Here is a 17,537-nt window from a genome sequence, read left to right as displayed (position 1 = left end):
ACGGCTAGGACGTCACAGAAGAGTAAGCCAATGGGAGGCGAAGCCCCGCGCGTTCCAGCCAATGGGAGCGCAGGAGAGTACGGCCGGCCCCGGAGGGAGAAAGCGTGCCGGCTGCTCCTCCTCCTCCTCTCCCCCCTCCCCGGCTGGGCTGGCAGCGCGGCCGGCTTCCCCCGCCCCTCCCCGCCCGCCTCCCTGTCCCCGCCCGCCCGGCCTCCCTCTCTTTCCCTTTCGCAGCAATGGCGGCGACGGCGGCAGAGCAGGAGCAGCAGCAGTTCTACCTCCTGCTGGGCAACCTGCTCAGCCCGGACAATGCGGTCCGCAAGCAGGCCGAGGTAACGGCGCCGCCCCACCCCGCCGCCGGGCGCCGCGCCGGCTGTCAGCTCCCCGGGGGGAGCCGGGAGGGGGCAGGGAGGCGGCGGGGCCGGCCGTGCCCCACGTGTGAGCGGCGGCACGGCTGCCGGCGGCCTCGCGGCCGGGGGGTGGCGGCGATAGGGCCGGCGCGCTGGAAGGCCGCGGCCAGGCTTCGTTCCTCCGCCCGGCGGCTCCCGGGCTTCCCTGCTCGCCGCCAGGCAGCCGCCAACGCACCCCGCCCGGCGGGGAGCGGGACCTCCGGCTCGTCGAGCCGAGAGCTTGGGGGTTAACTCGGGTAAAAACCCCAGCGTTCCGTCAGCGGGGAAATATTTCACCCCGAGCGACGTTTTCTGCTATCAGCAGAAAGTTTTCCGACGCGCGATTCCGGCCGGGATGCTTTGTGGTGCTAAGCCACGTTAATTCTGTGTGTGTGCGCGTGTGTCACGCTTAAGGCTCTCCATTGTGGAACGCGGCGGAGAATCGCGCCCGCCGGATCGAATCGATGCGCCCGACACGGGGCGGTCAGGGGGGCCCGAGCTGTGACAAAGGGAGGGCTGATGGCTGATGTCCGCCCTGCCCGACCCACGGCGTGTGGGGCGGAGGAGAAGCCGAGCTTCAATATCGGTTGCTGCCGACGAGAAGCAGCAAGTGGTGTTCCCTCGTCTCTGAGTATGGGGGTGGAACAGAGGGCACTCCGCAGCAGCACCTGGATTTTCAATTTTCCCTTTTTTTGTGTGTGTGTTGTTTCGACTGTGTGTAATACAGCATCTCTCACGACTTTCTGAACTGTGCTAGCATGTGAGACGTTAGGTAAACTGAAGCAAGTTCTTTGGAAAGCTGTGCTGTGAGGCCTGTGAGATAATAACTACTCTTGGAAAATGAGGCTAAAGTGTTGACTTCTATCACTAGTGTTTTTGACCAAGAACTCAATTGGAACCACTCTGGAATTTGGTAGATCCACCCAGACAGAGGGCTCTGCCCATTTGGGTCCTGAAAGCCCCCAAGAAGGGCAAGATGGCACAGGACCCCTGAGCAGTCTGCTCCTGCTTGACTGCTCCATACAGCCCAGAATTGTAGAATCATTAAGCCTGGAAAAGTCCATTTAGGTCAACCATCAACCCATCACCACCATGCCCACTAACCATGTCCCTAAAGAAGTGCCAGTGGATCAGGCCATGGGCAACCTGATCTAGCTGTGGTGTCCCTGCTCATTGCAAGGGAATTGGTCTGGATGGCCCTCAGAGGTCCCTTCCAACTCTAAGGATTCTATGATTTCAATTCATGCCTGCTAAGAAGTCAGCAAAAGGAGAAAGGAGAGTATTGCATCCAAATTAGAATATCTACTTGCAAAAATCATATAGGACTCAATCTTTTATGTTAACCAACTGCATCATACAGTTTTCTACACTGTGCTATTGAAAAGCAGTATCAGATTGTACAGGGAGTCAAATAATTGGAGGTAAATAGAACAGCTGGCATTTGTGCCCACTGGAACGCAGCAAGATGAGAAGTGGATGGGTGGGCAATTGAAGGATGCGTGCTTGGGCTGTTTGTTTTAGGTGAGGGCTGCAATATGTGGAAGATTGGACTCAGAGGTGGAGATGTGTCATTCCCTGTTTAGTGGGCCAGAGCACAGGGAAAGCTATAAAAATCAGAGCTGGGAGGAAAATCTAATCTGAACTATTAGTTGAATACTTATGTATATCCATTTGTGTGTGTGCTAGCTGTCCTGTATCTACCAGCACATGGAGCAAGTTCTGCTGTGGGCTGCTCTTACCTACCTTACTCTTATGCTCTGAAGGGCATTCTCTGAAATCACTTCGCTGAACTGGCAGAGTGATCCCAGTTGGCTGCTAGGTGGGTTGCTGCCATTCCTAACAAGTTCAAGTAACTCCAGAGAGACCATCATGTTTATCAGAATGGGTGCGAGCAGGGATTCAGGTGTCTGTGAAGCTGTGGCTTCAGATCCAGGCAGGGCTTTTACTTACAAAGCCTTCTTGTTGAAATATTTCTTGTTAAATTGTTTATAAACAGCAGTGCAATGTAAACATACACGTTGGTGGAAATGGTTAACCTGCAAAGACTTTGTCTTGACCCTAAACCTCATTTAATTTTGCAGTCTCCATGAAATGATGAGATTAAATGCAGGCATTCATAAGGGATTCATCTCATTGATTGCAAGCGTATACTGGCATCTAGCATGATGTGCGAGCAGGCTCTGTGAATGAGGCCTGCTAGGAAACTGGTGCAGAAAGTGGAGGCAGATGATGTCTGATATGAAATGTTACAAGCTACTTCACTGAAAGCAGCAGGGGTAGTACTGAGGTGCTGCAAACTTACTGGAGTGTTGGTAAGAACCCGTGCAATGGTGAATGTGGGGAAGCAGGCAGGCGTGGAACTGAATGAAATGAACCATGACTTGTATAGAAGGCTTGTGCACTGAGTTCAGGCTGGTGTAGTGATTGTTTGGGGGGGGAAGGGTATTTACCTTAAATATCACATCCATGAAAAGTAGCATGCTCAGTATTTGTTATATTAGAAACTACAATTTACACTTCTAAAATGCTGATGTATACAATGTTTCTGGTAGCAAAAGTTTTGTTATTGCACTCACTGGAGCACTTAGTAACTATCTAAGAAAGCCATGATGGGTTCAGAAAGTGCATCACTGGAGTGTGTAAGGCAATGTAACTGAACTTACTGAGCTTCACCTTTTATTAAGGGTTTTTTTCCTGATGAGGGAAGGCTTTGTGGTCTCATTTCCTGGCAAATTGTGCTTTGAGAAAGGTATGTAAGAAAGTATGCTTTAGAAGTGGACAATGTGAAATTCAGGTAGGAGTTTTAAAACCAAAAGCGCTTATTCAACTTGTTGTAGCTGAGTTGTGTAAGTCACTGCCACATGACACTGTGAAGGCCAAAAAAAAGTTCAGAAAAAGAACTGAACCAAATGCATAGACTGCAGTTTGGTCAATGGTTATTCTTGTTCCTAGCTCAGTTCTGTGCTTCTGAGGTTCTTAATCCTTTGATATGATAAAAGCTAGGGTGAGTTGCTGGGAGAATGTGTTCCCCTTCTGTTGCTTCTTAACTCATCTTTCAAGTGGCCAATAATGGCAGGCCTTCTTAGGTCATTAACCCTTCACTTGCAGTTTTAAACTAGACCAGAAAGCTTTACTTGAGAATTTTTTTTTTTTCTAAGTTATAGGTCTATTAGCCTGACTTCAGTATCCAAACAGTTGTTTGAGAAAGTAAATCAGCTCACAGTTATTAATGCTTAACACATGTTTTCTAGTAATTGCTTACAATAAGCTGCATCCTTTTTCATGCAGGAGACGTATGAGAATATTCCGGGTCAGTCCAAGATCACCTTCCTCCTACAAGCAATCAGGAATACTGCTGCTGCTGAGGAGGTATGTCTCAATCTTCGAGTTCTGCAGTTCTCCAAAGGAACTTGGAAGAGGAGGGAAGACATGAAGACATCAATTACAGTCATTTGGGGATAAATGAAGTAATAAATTAATGCCAAATGAAGTTTGGCATTAATTGAATCAGCTTAATTTACTGCACACTTTTAACCAGAGTTCACTAGCTCAGGCTTCATGTGGGATACTTAGTTTAAAGAGTAGTCTTTCACTGACTGCTTAGACCTCCATTGTTTTCTGGTTTTGTATTTTGTTTAATAAGTGAGTTAAGCATGTAACAAATACCTGAGTGTTACTGTGATGTTCCTTTGAGTCACAGCTGAGAAACACTTTCCATTTTCAGGTTCTGTGCCTAAATGCGATAAACTTTGCTTACGTATCGTCTGAAAAGTCTTGTGCTTCTTAAATTAGAATGGGGTGAGATAAGGTAGCAGCTGATTTTTGTATGTTTTATTCAGATGACTTCTGTATTTTGCCTTATCTGGAGAGGATATGCTCATCAAGTCTTCCAGCAGTGCTAGAGAACGAATGGTTGGCAGTGCAAGCACTAACATAGTTGTAGGGTTTTTTGATAGTAATGTACTAACTGTGGCTTCTGATTATTCCTTAATTATGTGAAAGTTCACATGCTGCTACAATCAGGTAGTTCTTGTGGTGAAAGTAGATAAACAGAGCGAAGCACCGCTAAGCTTTGAAGATATTGCAAACTTAAAAATAAATTAAAAATCTTGGACTATTTTTTCTTCGTGTGTAGAGTTTTACTGGGCAGCAGAAAGATGTACCATGTAGAATTTCTGAATGATATTGTAAGGAAACTGTACCAGCACTGTTCCTTTCTGGATAATGATCGTTTCTGGTAGATAGCCATCAGTTTCAAGGTAGACTGTATTTGTGCTTTTTGATGCACAGAGGGTATCAGCTTACTAATACTGATGCTTATCTACACACAAAGCCATATTCATCTGACAGCCCTTCAGTATTATACTAGCAACTGGTTGCAGAAAAGCTGACTAGTTTTCCATCCTGCTGCTCTGAGATGTTTCTGATGACAAAGTAGTAGAGCGATCTGTCCTGTATTTAAATTTGCATGGAAAATAAGATCCACTGCTGCTCCTTTTTCTTCTAAAGGTGATACTGTGCCCTGGAAGCCATAGCTGTGAGCACATGCTTCTGTTTTTTTTTTTTTTATTGAACTCTTATGATAACAATCTGAGTTGACAATTATGAAGTCATGCTTGTGTAAATAAATACATGATCTGTATTGTTACTGATTTTTTTTTTTTGTTTAACTCCTTTTATGTCAGCTGATCAAATAGTCCAGAGTCTAAAACTTATTCAGAATCTTGCCAATGACTTGGATTCCAACTTGCATAAGTGCTAAGTAACTTCTTTCTACCTGTAGAGGTAACTTTTACCGAAGATGACAGAGATTAGCAATTGTAGAATAACTGGATAAACCAAAGAAAGGTTTAAATGTTTGCTCTTAACTTAAGCAGACATTGTGTAGGCATGCCAGCACCAATGAACACTGGCTGCTGGAAGAAGACTTAAAGTCCTGCCCAGCTACAGGGAAGCTGTGTTCAGATCCGTGTCCATCCTGAAGTCTCTCTCTGCATTGCTTTTCCCTACCTCCTGAAAATAAGGCCAAAGAAGAGTTCTCCATCCTCTCTGCTAGAGCTGGGCTGCTCTGTTGTAGAGACTGCAAGATTTATAGGCCTATTTGTGCAGCAGTTGAGGGGGATCCTGCTGGTAACCTGGTCACTTCTAGCATTTAGATGGTGAAACAGGGATTTAGATCCTGCTTTAAGGACAGCTTGTATTTGACATGGAAAAAAATGTTAAGGCAGACTAGAAATATCTTCTAAGAGCTATCTGTACAATAGCTTTTCTCATTCTGAATAATTGCCTAAATTGTGGAAATCATAGAATCATAGAATGACCTGGGTTGAAAAGGACCACAGTGATCATGTAGTTTCAACCCCCGGCTACGTGCAGGGTTGCCAGCCACCAGACTAGGCTGCCCAAAGTCACATCCAGCCTGCCCTTGAATGCCTCCAGGGATAGGCATTCACAACTCCCTTGGGCAAAACGGTCATTTTTTCCCTCTGTTCTTATATCATGCTTTCCTGGTAGCAGAGTAACACTGTTCCTAGAAGTGGACTGGAGTGCCCAACTTAGCAGTGAGAATGCTTCTCTACCCGATGATTGAGGCTTGAACCACGGGTCCTTGATATCTGGAACCCTGAGTCCTCTGTCAATCTGAGAGAGGAACAGAAATGCATATTCTCTTGTTTGTTTTCTTACTGGTTAACTCTAGACAGTTTTTGCTTTTGTCCTAATTTACAGCTGAGAACTTTCAAGCACTGTGAAATTTGGGAACAAATTGTGCAAAACTGAGTTTCTGCTGACTGACAGCCCTCTTAATATTTCTGAATGTTCTTCCTCTCCATATTGTCACACAGAAACTGCATTTCTTAATCTGAAAACTGCTGTGGGCAGCTTCCTCCTCAGTATTTGCGGAGGAAGGCAGGCAGCCGGCAGACTGCTGATGCACCACAGTTCTCCCTTTGGGTTGTATGGGAACCTTAGGCACCGTGCACTTTGAATGAAGTTCTGCAAGTTCCATTTTGGATTTCATCCCAAGTATTGGTCACTTTCACCTATGCGTGTTTTCTTCTTTGAGGAACTAAGAGGAACAGGAAAACAAAAGCAAAAAGAAGCAAAAAACACAGTGACTGTGTTGCAGCAGTGCAGCACAAAATGGTCAGTCCTTTTCTTACGAAAAGCCTGTGATTAACTAGATGCTTTGCCAGTGAAGGCACAGTATCCCTAATATCTTTTCATAGTTCTTGTGCTGCCCTGTTCTACACGTTGGTTTGCTTCTTATGCCTGTTTCCTTATGCTTGTTTCCTTAAAGCAGAGAACAGTACTGGAGCTGCTGCTGATTGAATCTGTACATCATAATTAAATTCATGAGTAGTTTACATATATAGATGGGTGCTTGCTGAGGAAAATTTGCCATTTATTTCTAGAAGTCAGTTGCTTCTGACATTCCTTGAGATGTTTGGCTTTACTTTAGGAAACCTGGCTTATTTTTTCCTAAACTAGTAACAATGGCCAGGAGCTAATTCCTGCAGGGCAGATCTTTGTGTTCTGCCTGCCTTGGTGCTTGTCTTTAACTTTGCAGTACATCTATATTTGCCTTCCAGTATTTCAAATTAAAATTCTTCAGCGATGGGAAGTAAGATCTCTTAGACTATATGTTTTAAGGAAATGAGCTCTATTCCCTGTTTAGTATTGATTGAATGGAATTGATTGAGTGGACTTGTAGAATTGCTGTATGCAAACAGGAAGCTAGAGAATTATAATCTGTACTATTTGAGATTCCTATACTCAACTGAGTGAATGCAATGCAAGTCCAGCCATCATCAGATGTCAGAGAATATGTGCAGAAACATAACGCAATGTATGAGAGGGTGTTGAATTGGAGTTTTTGCCTTCCTGTTTAGTCCTGGGGAATTTACTCCTCAATCAAGGCTTCTGTGTAAGTTCACACTATGAGTGAGTAGCAATATAATCTTTTACAGTCTCAGTTTTTCTAGGAATGGGAAAAGGGAAGGTACTATTAATGCTGTAGTGCCATTAAATTTGGGGGCAGGTTGTAAGGGGGATTCACAGAAGTGGTGATGAAAGAATCGTTCTTTACTTGCTCAGTTCTTGTATTGTGATGCGTTTGTTGAAGACCTTGGCTTATTATGGGCGCTAGGACACAGGCAGACACTGTGACCCTCTTCATTGACTTTCTGTCTTCGGTAGATCTAATAAGGCAGATCTGCTAATCCTACATGTGTGGTGGTTTTGGCCTGTGCTGATGTGGAGGAGTAGAGTAAGGTCCTGTTCTAGTCCTTTCCTTCTGCAAATATAGAGACATTTGGTGTGCACTCTTTGTGAAGAGGAGAGCTAGACCACAAAAAATACACATTGAGTCTGCAGACTGCAGAACACAGCATAACAGCATCTTTGTTATAGCATTACCCACCGTGTTAAAATTGGAGACTTTGCAGCAGTGTTGGTGCTTCTCATGTACAGCTTATGCCATAGCAAATCTTTCAGCAGTATTGCTAGGAATCTGACTTTATTAGTTCTGCTGCTCATCGAATGCTTTGGAATTCCAAGGGCTGTCACTAGTGAAATTGTTTTCCATTCAAGTACACGTTAATCTAAGAATATCTTAGGAAAAACAGAGTGCATTCGAGTTCGGTGAATACAAAGTTTGTATTTGGAATTTGACAGTAATGTGTTACGTTCGTTTTGTTCTGTGTTATACTTTAGAGATTTGGGGGATTGTTTATAATTACTGCTTGTCCATCTAGAATTAGTAGTTAGTGAACAATGTATTGTTATTCAGAGTGCTTCGCACGTCTTTTCAGTAGATTTTGTTCTATTCATTCAGAATTACTTGGCTATGCTTCTCATTTCCAATTCTTTCACAATTGTAAATAAATACAAATATGTAAGTGACACACTTGTGGAATTGCTGTATGCAAACAGGAAGCTAGAGAATTATAATATGTACTATTTGAGGTTCCTATACTCAAATTCACACTTAAATTGAAGCAGTTCATTATAGGCCTGAGAGAGGCTGAAAGCTTTGGCTTCTTTTTGTTCAGGGTTCATGCTTGCTTGTCGAAGTCTTACTCTAGGTTCCTGAATATTTAGGGTGAAAACTTCTTGCTTGAGAAAAGGCTTACAGATTGTCTGATTAAGCTCCCCCATGAAATCAACTCTTTAATTCAAAATACTTCTTTTGGGATAGTAATTATCACAGTGAGCCAAATAGCAAAAAGATGCTCTACAAACATCTTTCAGTAATGTGGCTAAGTTTTTTGTCTTGTCACAAAACTTTATGTCAGAATTTCAACTCCAGGAAGAACTTAATCATGAAACCCTCGAAGGAGTTATTTCTTTGAGTAATAGCTGTGATAGTAAAGGAGCATCGACTGAATTACACCTCTAACGATGATTTTACCAGTTACTGTAATTGCCATCTGTTGCTTGAGAGGTATTTCGCTTACCAAACAAGTCTATACAGTGAAAACCAAACAGTAGAAAGCATTATACCTGTTAACTTTCATCATGAGAGTGTGGCTTTTCTTTTTCAATGCAGTTCAGAGGCAGATATTACAAAATACAGAAAAAAAATTGCATAGGGACCCTCAAAACAAGATAGGTGCTGAATTTCTAGTTGTTGTAGTTGATTTGCTCACTAGTTCTGTCTCGATATTGGTTGTAAAAATCAGTTGGTTTATGGAGCGCTACAGTTACTCATGGAAGAGGTTCTCTTCTCTCTTAGAGTTTTGCATCAGAACTCTTTAACATATGTGCTGTCTCATCCAACAGGCAAGACAGATGGCAGCTGTCCTTCTACGACGTCTTTTGTCTTCTGCTTTTGAAGAAGTTTATCCCGCTCTCTCACCTGATGATCAGACCTCTATCAAAACTGGATTGCTGTTGATTATTCAGTTGGAAACGCAATCCAGTATGAGGAAAAAAATCTGTGACATCGTTGCTGAGCTGGCCAGGAACTTAATAGGTATTTCATTTCAGCAAGTATTGTGGCAAAAGGTGTCAATGGTTTTATTCTCCTCTTGTGTTTTGTAGCACATCGTGTATTAATTGATTTGAGAATTTCAAGTAAGATGTAACACTTGCTTACGTTATTCTTGATCAGGCAAAAGTAAGATTCCTTAGTTCTGGTTGTTAAATTGCTTGAGTGAAATTGAGTAAAGTTTTAGGAAGGTATTAATTTCAATTCTAGTGAATGCTGTGCTGAGCTGTTACTCCTGAGTAGAGTTATAGCAGTAAATAGAGATCACTTTGTACCTTTAGGTCTACCATTTTAGCTGTATCTTACACTGTGATTTGCGTGCTTCCTCACATCAGCTGTTCTGAACTTCAGTACTGACAACTGTTTGCCCTGCATAATTGAGAGAGAACCACTTTTTGCTTGCTTATCCTAAAATCCCTGTTGTGTTTTATCTAGATGAAGATGGAAACAACCAGTGGCCGGAAGTTCTAAAATTCTTATTTGATTCTGTCAGTTCTCAAAATGTTGGACTTCGTGAAGCTGCTCTGCATATTTTCTGGTAAGCTTTCAAGCTTTGCCACATTTTCACAGATGATGCGAATCATATATGTAAAAATAGAGTAAACACTGTCACTACTTAATTAACAAGTGAATGTAAGTTGCATTTATTTTGTTCTAAGAGTTCAATAAACCCCAATATGTGTATGATTGCAATCTGTATCTGAAACAATAGGTAAGTTTAAGGTAGCAGTTACAGTTGAAGTGTGTGAAGTTGCATTAATGTTCTGGTCTTCTCTTTGCAGGAATTTTCCTGGGATTTTTGGAAATCAGCAGCAACACTATTTGGAGGTTATTAAAAGGATGCTGGTTCAGTGTATGCAAGATCAGGAGCATCCTTCAGTAAGACTGCTGTTTTCGATTGTTTTTCTCACTCCAATATCCAGGTTTATTGTAGTGGTTTCAAACATTAAGATTCCAACCAGAGAATTGTGTTACCTGAAGTCAGTGTACATCTGGAGGAGGTTTTAACTATGCCTACATAAAACAATAGGGTCAAATGTTCTCATGGTCCTGAGGTGGGCTTACAGGCTTGTATCACTGCATTGGCCAAAAGTCTTGCCTAGCAGTTATGTTTGGAGAAACCTATTTGTAGTGACTAAATGCAGAGCCAGGGGTTTTAATCGGCAGTATGAGTGATCAGAAAGTCATTGTTAAGCTCACTTTCTGGCCCTCATGTTTAACAGAATAAATACATTCTGTACTGGTCATGCATGGTTTGCTCTATGGGCATGTAGAAAGCCTTGCTTTTCTGGAAGGGTTCAGATTTATTGATTTGTTCAGAGAATTGTACTTTGAAAGTGTTTCTCTTGTTCAGGAAAATGCTGGGCAAGTGTAGGAAACCCTGCTGTGATATATGGGCTCAGTTTTCTGTTCCTCTGTGGGTTACTTTTTCTGACCTTTGAAAGTCAACTGAATAACATTTTTAAAAGTACCACAAATCATGCCTTTACACAGAAGCGTATTTTACGGATTTAAATCACACTTTTTGAATAATGAGACTTTGAAGTTGGAAAGGAAGCTGGGGATGAAAGCTTTTTTGAGGTGAAAAAATGGGAAATACATGCAACTCAGAAGAATAATATGATAAACTTTTAGCTATCTCTGAGGACATAGGTGCTGAGAATCTAACTATTTTACCTTAATTTAAAGCAAGATGCAGAAGTCCATGTTAAAAACTGATTTCTTTGTCTATTAGGAAAATGTAAGAAGAAAATGATTATCCAGCTTAGAGTCTTACAGTAGGCATAATGTGAGAAGAAAACAACTACGTGCTTTATTACCAGATCTTCACGTTTATTTCTCTAATCCTGCCTTCTAGATCAAGACTCTGTCTGCTAGAGCTGCAGCTGCATTTGTTCTTGCTAATGAGCACAATATTCCCCTTCTGAAACATTTTGCAGACTTGCTACCTGGAATCTTGCAGGTAAGAAACCACACAAGTAAGCAACAAAGTGCTGTTAATGTGTCTGTGTTGATGGGACCCACGCAGAAATTGTTGACCTGCAAACTGATGTTGAGTATAAATCTTTTCTGAGACCTGAATTAATTATATGTGTTAATTAACCTGACATTGGTCACCAGCAAGATGGAACCCAAAAAGGGATTTTATAAATAAAGGTAGTTGGCAGGGTTTAAGGAAAATAGTTAAATGCTGGTAAGTGGACACTGTGTAGATAAATGAGTTTAAAGGTATTCAACTGAAAATTGTACCACTTTTTAATTAACTATGACATTGAAATATGCTTTAAATATAAGCTATCTGGAGGTTTTTAGTAGACATTTAAAAAAATCATTTACCTGCGATATGTCATACCTCATCAGTGTAGAGGAAAGCACAGAATTATTCTGAACAAAGATCTCTAAGTAGGAATAGCAGTCTGGATAGAATGATCTTTGATAAATTGAATTTGCAAGCTGAATGATTTACTATGCTTCATACGATGTCTGAGACTTGATTAGGACCATTTCAGCAGAGAGACAGTTGAGTTTGATTTTTGCCAATGGCATCTGTATTGCTCAAATTGTAATTAAGAGGACCTTGGCTACTAAGTACTGCGTGAGTGGGAGCTGGGCAGGATTGAGGTAGGCGTGCCATTTGTCTTGATGTTCAGCAATTAAACAGTAAGCTGTTCTTAGGCTACAGATTAATACCCCACTTTGCATGATAGAACTCCAAAAGCTATTTTAGCTTTTAAAAGTGCATGTTAACTATTGCACTGCAGCAACTGGCTGGAGTTTTCAACTATTTTGCAACTGCGGATCACAAGGCTGTGCTACAGAGGCTGTGTTTTAAAATACCTTATTGTGAGGAGGACTTGATTCTTTGGCTGCAGTAACACAAGATGGGTGTGAAAATCCCAGTTTATAAATAGGAGATGGGATGTGTTAGAATAGCAGTGAGTGACCTTTGGAGACAGTTGGATGCTTGTTGTTGTTGTTGAAGTAGTACTGTGATTTTAAATTGCATAAAATTAAAAATCTGACTTAGCAATTCAGTTCTTTGAGTCAAATTTCTGTGGCAGTTATATTGGAAGCTAAACTTTCAGAAATAATTGTGGACTGTTGTATCAAAGAGGTTGAACTTGCAGCTGTGGTAAAAAGTGACTGGAACTTCAGTTGAGTCTAATTGCTGGTGTTTTATACTACTAATAACTGCCTCTATATTTTTGGACTCAATGTGTGTTTTGAACTTGTTATGCAAGTTCAGAATCCTGGTTTTGTCTCATTCACTGTTAGGGGTACAATGATTATAGAATCTGGAGTTCTAAAGAGACTTCCAGAAAGTACTGCACTGTACCTATTCAGAATCAGAGAATGAGTGATAGCTGCAAGAAAGGAAGACACAGATTTTTTCGTAACTATTTTGATGTTGAAAAATGCTGCTTTGACATTGAAAATGAAATTGTGGACTACTTCAGTAGCTTTATCAAAGTCATTGGATTCTAGATTAAAGTACTTAAAAAAAGAAACAAACCTAGCTATTCACTCTAAAAAATGCTGCTACACTAGAAAAAACATCAGATACTTGATTAATAAAAATTCCTTTCAGAAGCCCTTGAAGTGTATATAAAAACTATCTGTTCTTTGGAAGTTTTGGGGGTTTTTTTGTGTCCTACCCACAGAAGTTGTGAACTGGATCAACTATGTGGTGCTTTGATACTAGAATATCAATCTGGTTAGTTAAAAGTAAGTTTTAAACTTCAGAGTGTGGCTACAGAATAGGAAAGATACTTTTAAAAAGAACTTGATTTCTTTTTCTCCTTTCCTGCATCCTGTGATGGAAAGCTGAAAGTTCTGCTTCAGCTCAGTGGCTCCGCAGAATTGAGTGGGGGGGGGGAAGAGTTACTCAAACTTGGAATTGTGGGTGTTTGTAAGTTTAAGCTATTCAAAGCTATTCTCATGTGACAGTGAAAAAAGGAGTTAGGCTGGCTTTTTCCTTCTTTGGGGGAAGAGTTGAGTTTTTCTGTATTTAAAATGCCTTCTTGAAGTTGTAAATGTCAAAGCATGGGGTTCTTTTTCATGTTGGCATCAGACTTGTCTCCTTGATACTTGCTGAGTGTTGGTTTTCTATGTAAGTTTTAAGCTAACTGATAAAAAATAATAGTATGCTCCATAACTTACAGAAGGCTTGTAGGTTTTGGACCCTGTATGTGATTTCTGCACTGGCCATCTGGATACATTCCTGGGTCAAGAAGGCCAGTGGCATCCTGGCTTGTATCAGAAATGGTGTTGCCAGCAGGAACAGGGAGGTGTGAATCCCTCTGTAGTCAGCCCTGGTAATGCTGCACCTTGAGAACTGTGTTCAGTTTTGGGCCCTTCAGTACAAAAAAGACCACTGAGGCACTGGAGTGTTTCCAGAGAAGGGCAGCAAAGCTGTGAGGGGTCTGGAGCACAAGTCTTATGAGGAGAGGCTGAGAGAGCTGGGGTTGTTCAGTCTGGAGGAGACCTTATTGCTCTCTATAACTACCTGACAGGAGGTTGTGGTGAGGTGGGGGTCCTAGGAATAGAACAAGAGGCCTCAAGTTGCACCAGGGGAGGTTCAGGTTGGATATTAGGAAATGCTTCTCTGAGAGAGCAGTCAAGTACTGAAATGGGCTGCCCAGGGAGATGGTAGAGTCACTGACTCTGGAAATGTTCAAGGAATGTTTAGATGTTGCACTGAGGGACATGGTTTAGTGGGCAGTGTTGGTGATAGGCAGATGGCTGGATAATATGATTTTGGAGGTCTTTTCCAACATTGGGGATTCTGTAACTATGATTCTTTGTACTCCCTGTGATATGCTGTTCACTTCTCATTTAATAATTTTCTTTTTATCCCTTACAGGCTGTAAATGATTCCTGCTATCAAAATGATGACTCTGTCCTGAAGTCCCTCGTAGAAATTGCAGATTCCGTTCCAAAGTATTTGCGACCACACTTAGAACCTACATTGCAACTAAGTCTGAGGGTAAAGCTGGGAACTTTTTTTTTTAACTGGTATTTTTGTTCCTTTGAAGCATCTGCTCTAACTATTCTTCTGAATTGTAGTTGTGTGCAGACACCAATCTCAGTAACATGCAACGTCAATTGGCTCTTGAAGTAATTGTGACCTTGTCAGAAACTGCTGCTGCTATGCTGAGGAGGCATACAAACATTGTTGCACAAGCCAGTAAGTATTTTGTTCATTTTCTCTGTTGAAATAACTTGTCTTCTTTTACATTATTAAACTGACTTTGCAGATGTTCAAGTAGCAAAAATGTATCTAACCTCTTTCTTTTTTTTGCTGTTGTTGGTAACTTGAAGTGACAGAGTTGAATTTCTTATGGAGAAAATGCTTTTTTATTATGACTCTTCATAAATGAATCTCTGCTTATGCAGCCACCAGAAATTTGTATAAAATTACAGTGGACTCTCATTAGGTCTTTCCAAGGAAAATACAGCTTTCATGCTGTTCTGCTGGCTTTGGGAATTTGTAATGTTAAAAAAAAAAAAAAAAAATGTTGATGGATTCAGTTCTGAAGTCCTACGTTTGGAGTTTGGTATGTAGGCCAGATACTCTGTGGTGCTGGCAATTGTAGGCTGAAGGAATTCAGCATGCGTGTTGAGCTTCAGTGTTGACTTAAAGCTGTGAATTTAAAAATCAGATGCTCATGTAAACGCTTGGACTAATTAGTCTGTTGAACTTGCAAATGGTAAATTGTCTGGAAGGGTGCTTTTTTTAATCATGGGTTATTTGAGACACTAAAAATAACCCTTCTGGACAGTCTGAGCAGCAGTGCTTTTAAATGAGCAGACACTGGTATTTCTCTGCCTTTTAAACCCTTCTTGCGAGCAGATGAGGACACTGACACAGCAGAGTGGCTATTCTTTGGAAAGGTTGTTTTTTCCCTCACTCTGCACTTGCACTTCTTTTTAGTCATAAGCTTGGGAAAGTTGTGGATGTATGAATCTCTAAAGCAATCATGAAACTTCTGGAAAACGTTACAGCTGCATCTGGCATTATTGAAACTATTGACTAGGTATTTTGTATACTTATAGAATGGTTTTCTAAAGAATGGAAACTGTCATATTTTAAATGTTTTAAAAATCATTTTGTGTTCACTCCATCCTGTAGCTTGCTGAGAATATTAACTTGAAACTTGCTGAATGTCCCCAAATAATTATAAGCTTCTTAGTTAGTCAGGCAGCATAGCAGAGAAGTCATATTCTTTAGAATTGCTTTACTTTTGTATTGGAGAGGTAATTGCTGCTTTGGAAGGAAACATTTATATTAAGATACTTTCTTAGGATAGGGCACCACATGGAAATGAAATGCCTTTGGTTTGCAACCTGCTGTAAAATAACTCTTAATGAGTCACTAAGATTAAAAAGAAAATCCTTTTGCAGAGCTCATAAAGCAGTTATGTTCAGAAAATAATAAAAAGGTGACAAAGATGGATTACTTTTGTCTTGGTTTTGTGTTTTAGTTTAAAGGACTTCCTGTTTTCATTCAGCTAAAAAGCTGCTGAATCTCTTAATTTTTCACAATTAGAATCTGATCTTAGGTAAAACTGTCACCTCATTTTGGGTTTGCAGAATGTGACCCTGATTTAGGAGCAGGTGGTGTCCTGTTAACTGTTTTCAGCTCAGGAATTCACTTGGGTTCACATTTCCCGCTTTGAGCTCTGTCTTCAAGATAAGAGGGGTTTTTTTTTATTTGCTTATTGCCTAGAAATTAAAGATGCAGCCTAGCTTTGGTGGTAGCTTTTCCTTAGAAGTGCCAAGTCCTGGCATGCTTCAGCAGTAGGTAAAGCTCAGTTGTCTTCATTATAAACAAATAATCAATATACTGGCAGCAGTTAAATTTTGAGGGCCTTTTGGGACAACAAACTTTACTGCATAACTCTAAGGTTAAAAAAAAAAAATTCTCTGTAATTCATATTCAATGAACAAATGTTTACAGGCTTTTAGATAGGATAACAGCCAAACAACTTGTGATGCTGGTATGTTCTCAGCCCTGCTTGTTAGCAGTGATTAAGATTGATGTGTGTTTTTGGGACTTGATAGCATTGGTGGCAGATTGACTTCCACCTTTCTGAGTTATGTCAGTCGATCATTTTCACATGTGCTTATGAGTGTCTGTGTCTGAAATGCTTCTGGGCTCTAATAGATTTTTCTTGAAGGAATTATTTTCAGTGACTAGTCAGTATATAGGGAATTCTGACACCTGTGTGTCAGGCTAGAGAGTTGTTAACATCCATTAAGCTACCTTGATATGTCTGGCTGAAGATGCATAGCCACATCAAGCAAATCAATCCGTGATTTGATCTTTTTTGTACTTGTTACATGATACTGATATTTTCATCTGTTGTCAGTCAGTCTGGCAGGAGTTTCTCATCTATCCAGCTGTGCAGTGAGGTGAGCTTGCTTAGGACTGTGCCTTTTTTGTAGCTAACAGTAGTAGAAGTATTATGAAATTCATCAGTTGCAGTATACCCAATCAGGCAGTGAATCTTAGCAGCAGCACAGGCAGTATGATTTTTTTGATATGAAAAGCTCTCAGCTTTTCTTTATTCTTCTGGATTTTAATGTTCTGAAGATCTGTTCTGAATTTTTTTGCTGATACAGTTCGACAGACAGACTTGGCTATCGGCTGTTTGAAGAAAAAGGCCTTTTCTTCCATGATTCCTAAAGGGAAACTTACAATTTACACTTGTTCTTTGAGAATCTTATTTTAATTAAACAACTTGAGTTTAAAACTTATCGTTTCAGTTCCTCAGATGTTAGCAATGATGGTTGACTTGGAAGAAGATGAAGATTGGGCAAATGCAGATGAGCTTGAAGATGATGATTTTGACAGGTAATTGTGCAACTAGTTGTTTCAATATGCTGTCAAGATTGCACAGCTAACGGTAGCTTGTGAATGCAGGATACAAATGACTGCAATGCGTTACTTTCTCTTTACTCATCAACTCTTTAAGTTGTTTTCTCAGTCATGAGCAGCCACTGAAGAGTAAAAATTAAAGCTGTAGCATGAATTGATAACTTCAAGTAACAGAAGGTAAATGTAGGAGATTCGTAATTGACAATAACTGCATTTGGTTGCAAGAACAGTTTATTTGTAGATTATTTAGGTGCTGTTTAACAAATAAATAAATTCT

The 17,537-nt window shown here is 40.8% G+C and overlaps 1 protein-coding gene and 1 long non-coding RNA gene across 3 annotated transcripts in view; one reads left to right on the top strand and one right to left on the bottom strand.

The window, feature by feature from the left end:
* LOC128071612 (uncharacterized) overlaps window positions 1-17,537 on the bottom strand; it is a 679,004-nt gene that overhangs the window by 244,644 nt on the left and 416,823 nt on the right. The gene's annotated exons all lie outside the window — the stretch shown is intronic.
* The window catches only part of IPO5 (importin 5), a 38,395-nt gene continuing 20,860 nt past the window's right edge, over window positions 3-17,537 (top strand). The window contains exons 1-9 of one of the 2 annotated variants that reach the window (XM_052705853.1): window positions 3-22; window positions 3,678-3,758; window positions 9,171-9,363; window positions 9,814-9,916; window positions 10,161-10,257; window positions 11,237-11,341; window positions 14,243-14,365; window positions 14,446-14,566; window positions 17,149-17,236. In XM_052705853.1, the coding sequence (XP_052561813.1) occupies window positions 9,180-9,363; window positions 9,814-9,916; window positions 10,161-10,257; window positions 11,237-11,341; window positions 14,243-14,365; window positions 14,446-14,566; window positions 17,149-17,236 (821 nt within the window). In that variant the 5' untranslated portion in view covers window positions 3-22; window positions 3,678-3,758; window positions 9,171-9,179. Of the gene's footprint in view, window positions 23-234; window positions 333-3,677; window positions 3,759-9,170; window positions 9,364-9,813; window positions 9,917-10,160; window positions 10,258-11,236; window positions 11,342-14,242; window positions 14,366-14,445; window positions 14,567-17,148; window positions 17,237-17,537 lie in introns of those variants that run through there. The other variant, XM_052705852.1, reaches the window with a different exon arrangement.

This window comes from Tympanuchus pallidicinctus, unplaced genomic scaffold (assembly GCF_026119805.1).
Source record: "Tympanuchus pallidicinctus isolate F22 unplaced genomic scaffold, pur_lepc_1.0 scaffold6, whole genome shotgun sequence".
Classification (NCBI taxonomy): domain Eukaryota; kingdom Metazoa; phylum Chordata; class Aves; order Galliformes; family Phasianidae; genus Tympanuchus; species Tympanuchus pallidicinctus.
The sequence above is the reverse complement of the archived record's forward strand: the minus strand, read 5'-3'. Positions and strand labels throughout refer to the sequence as shown.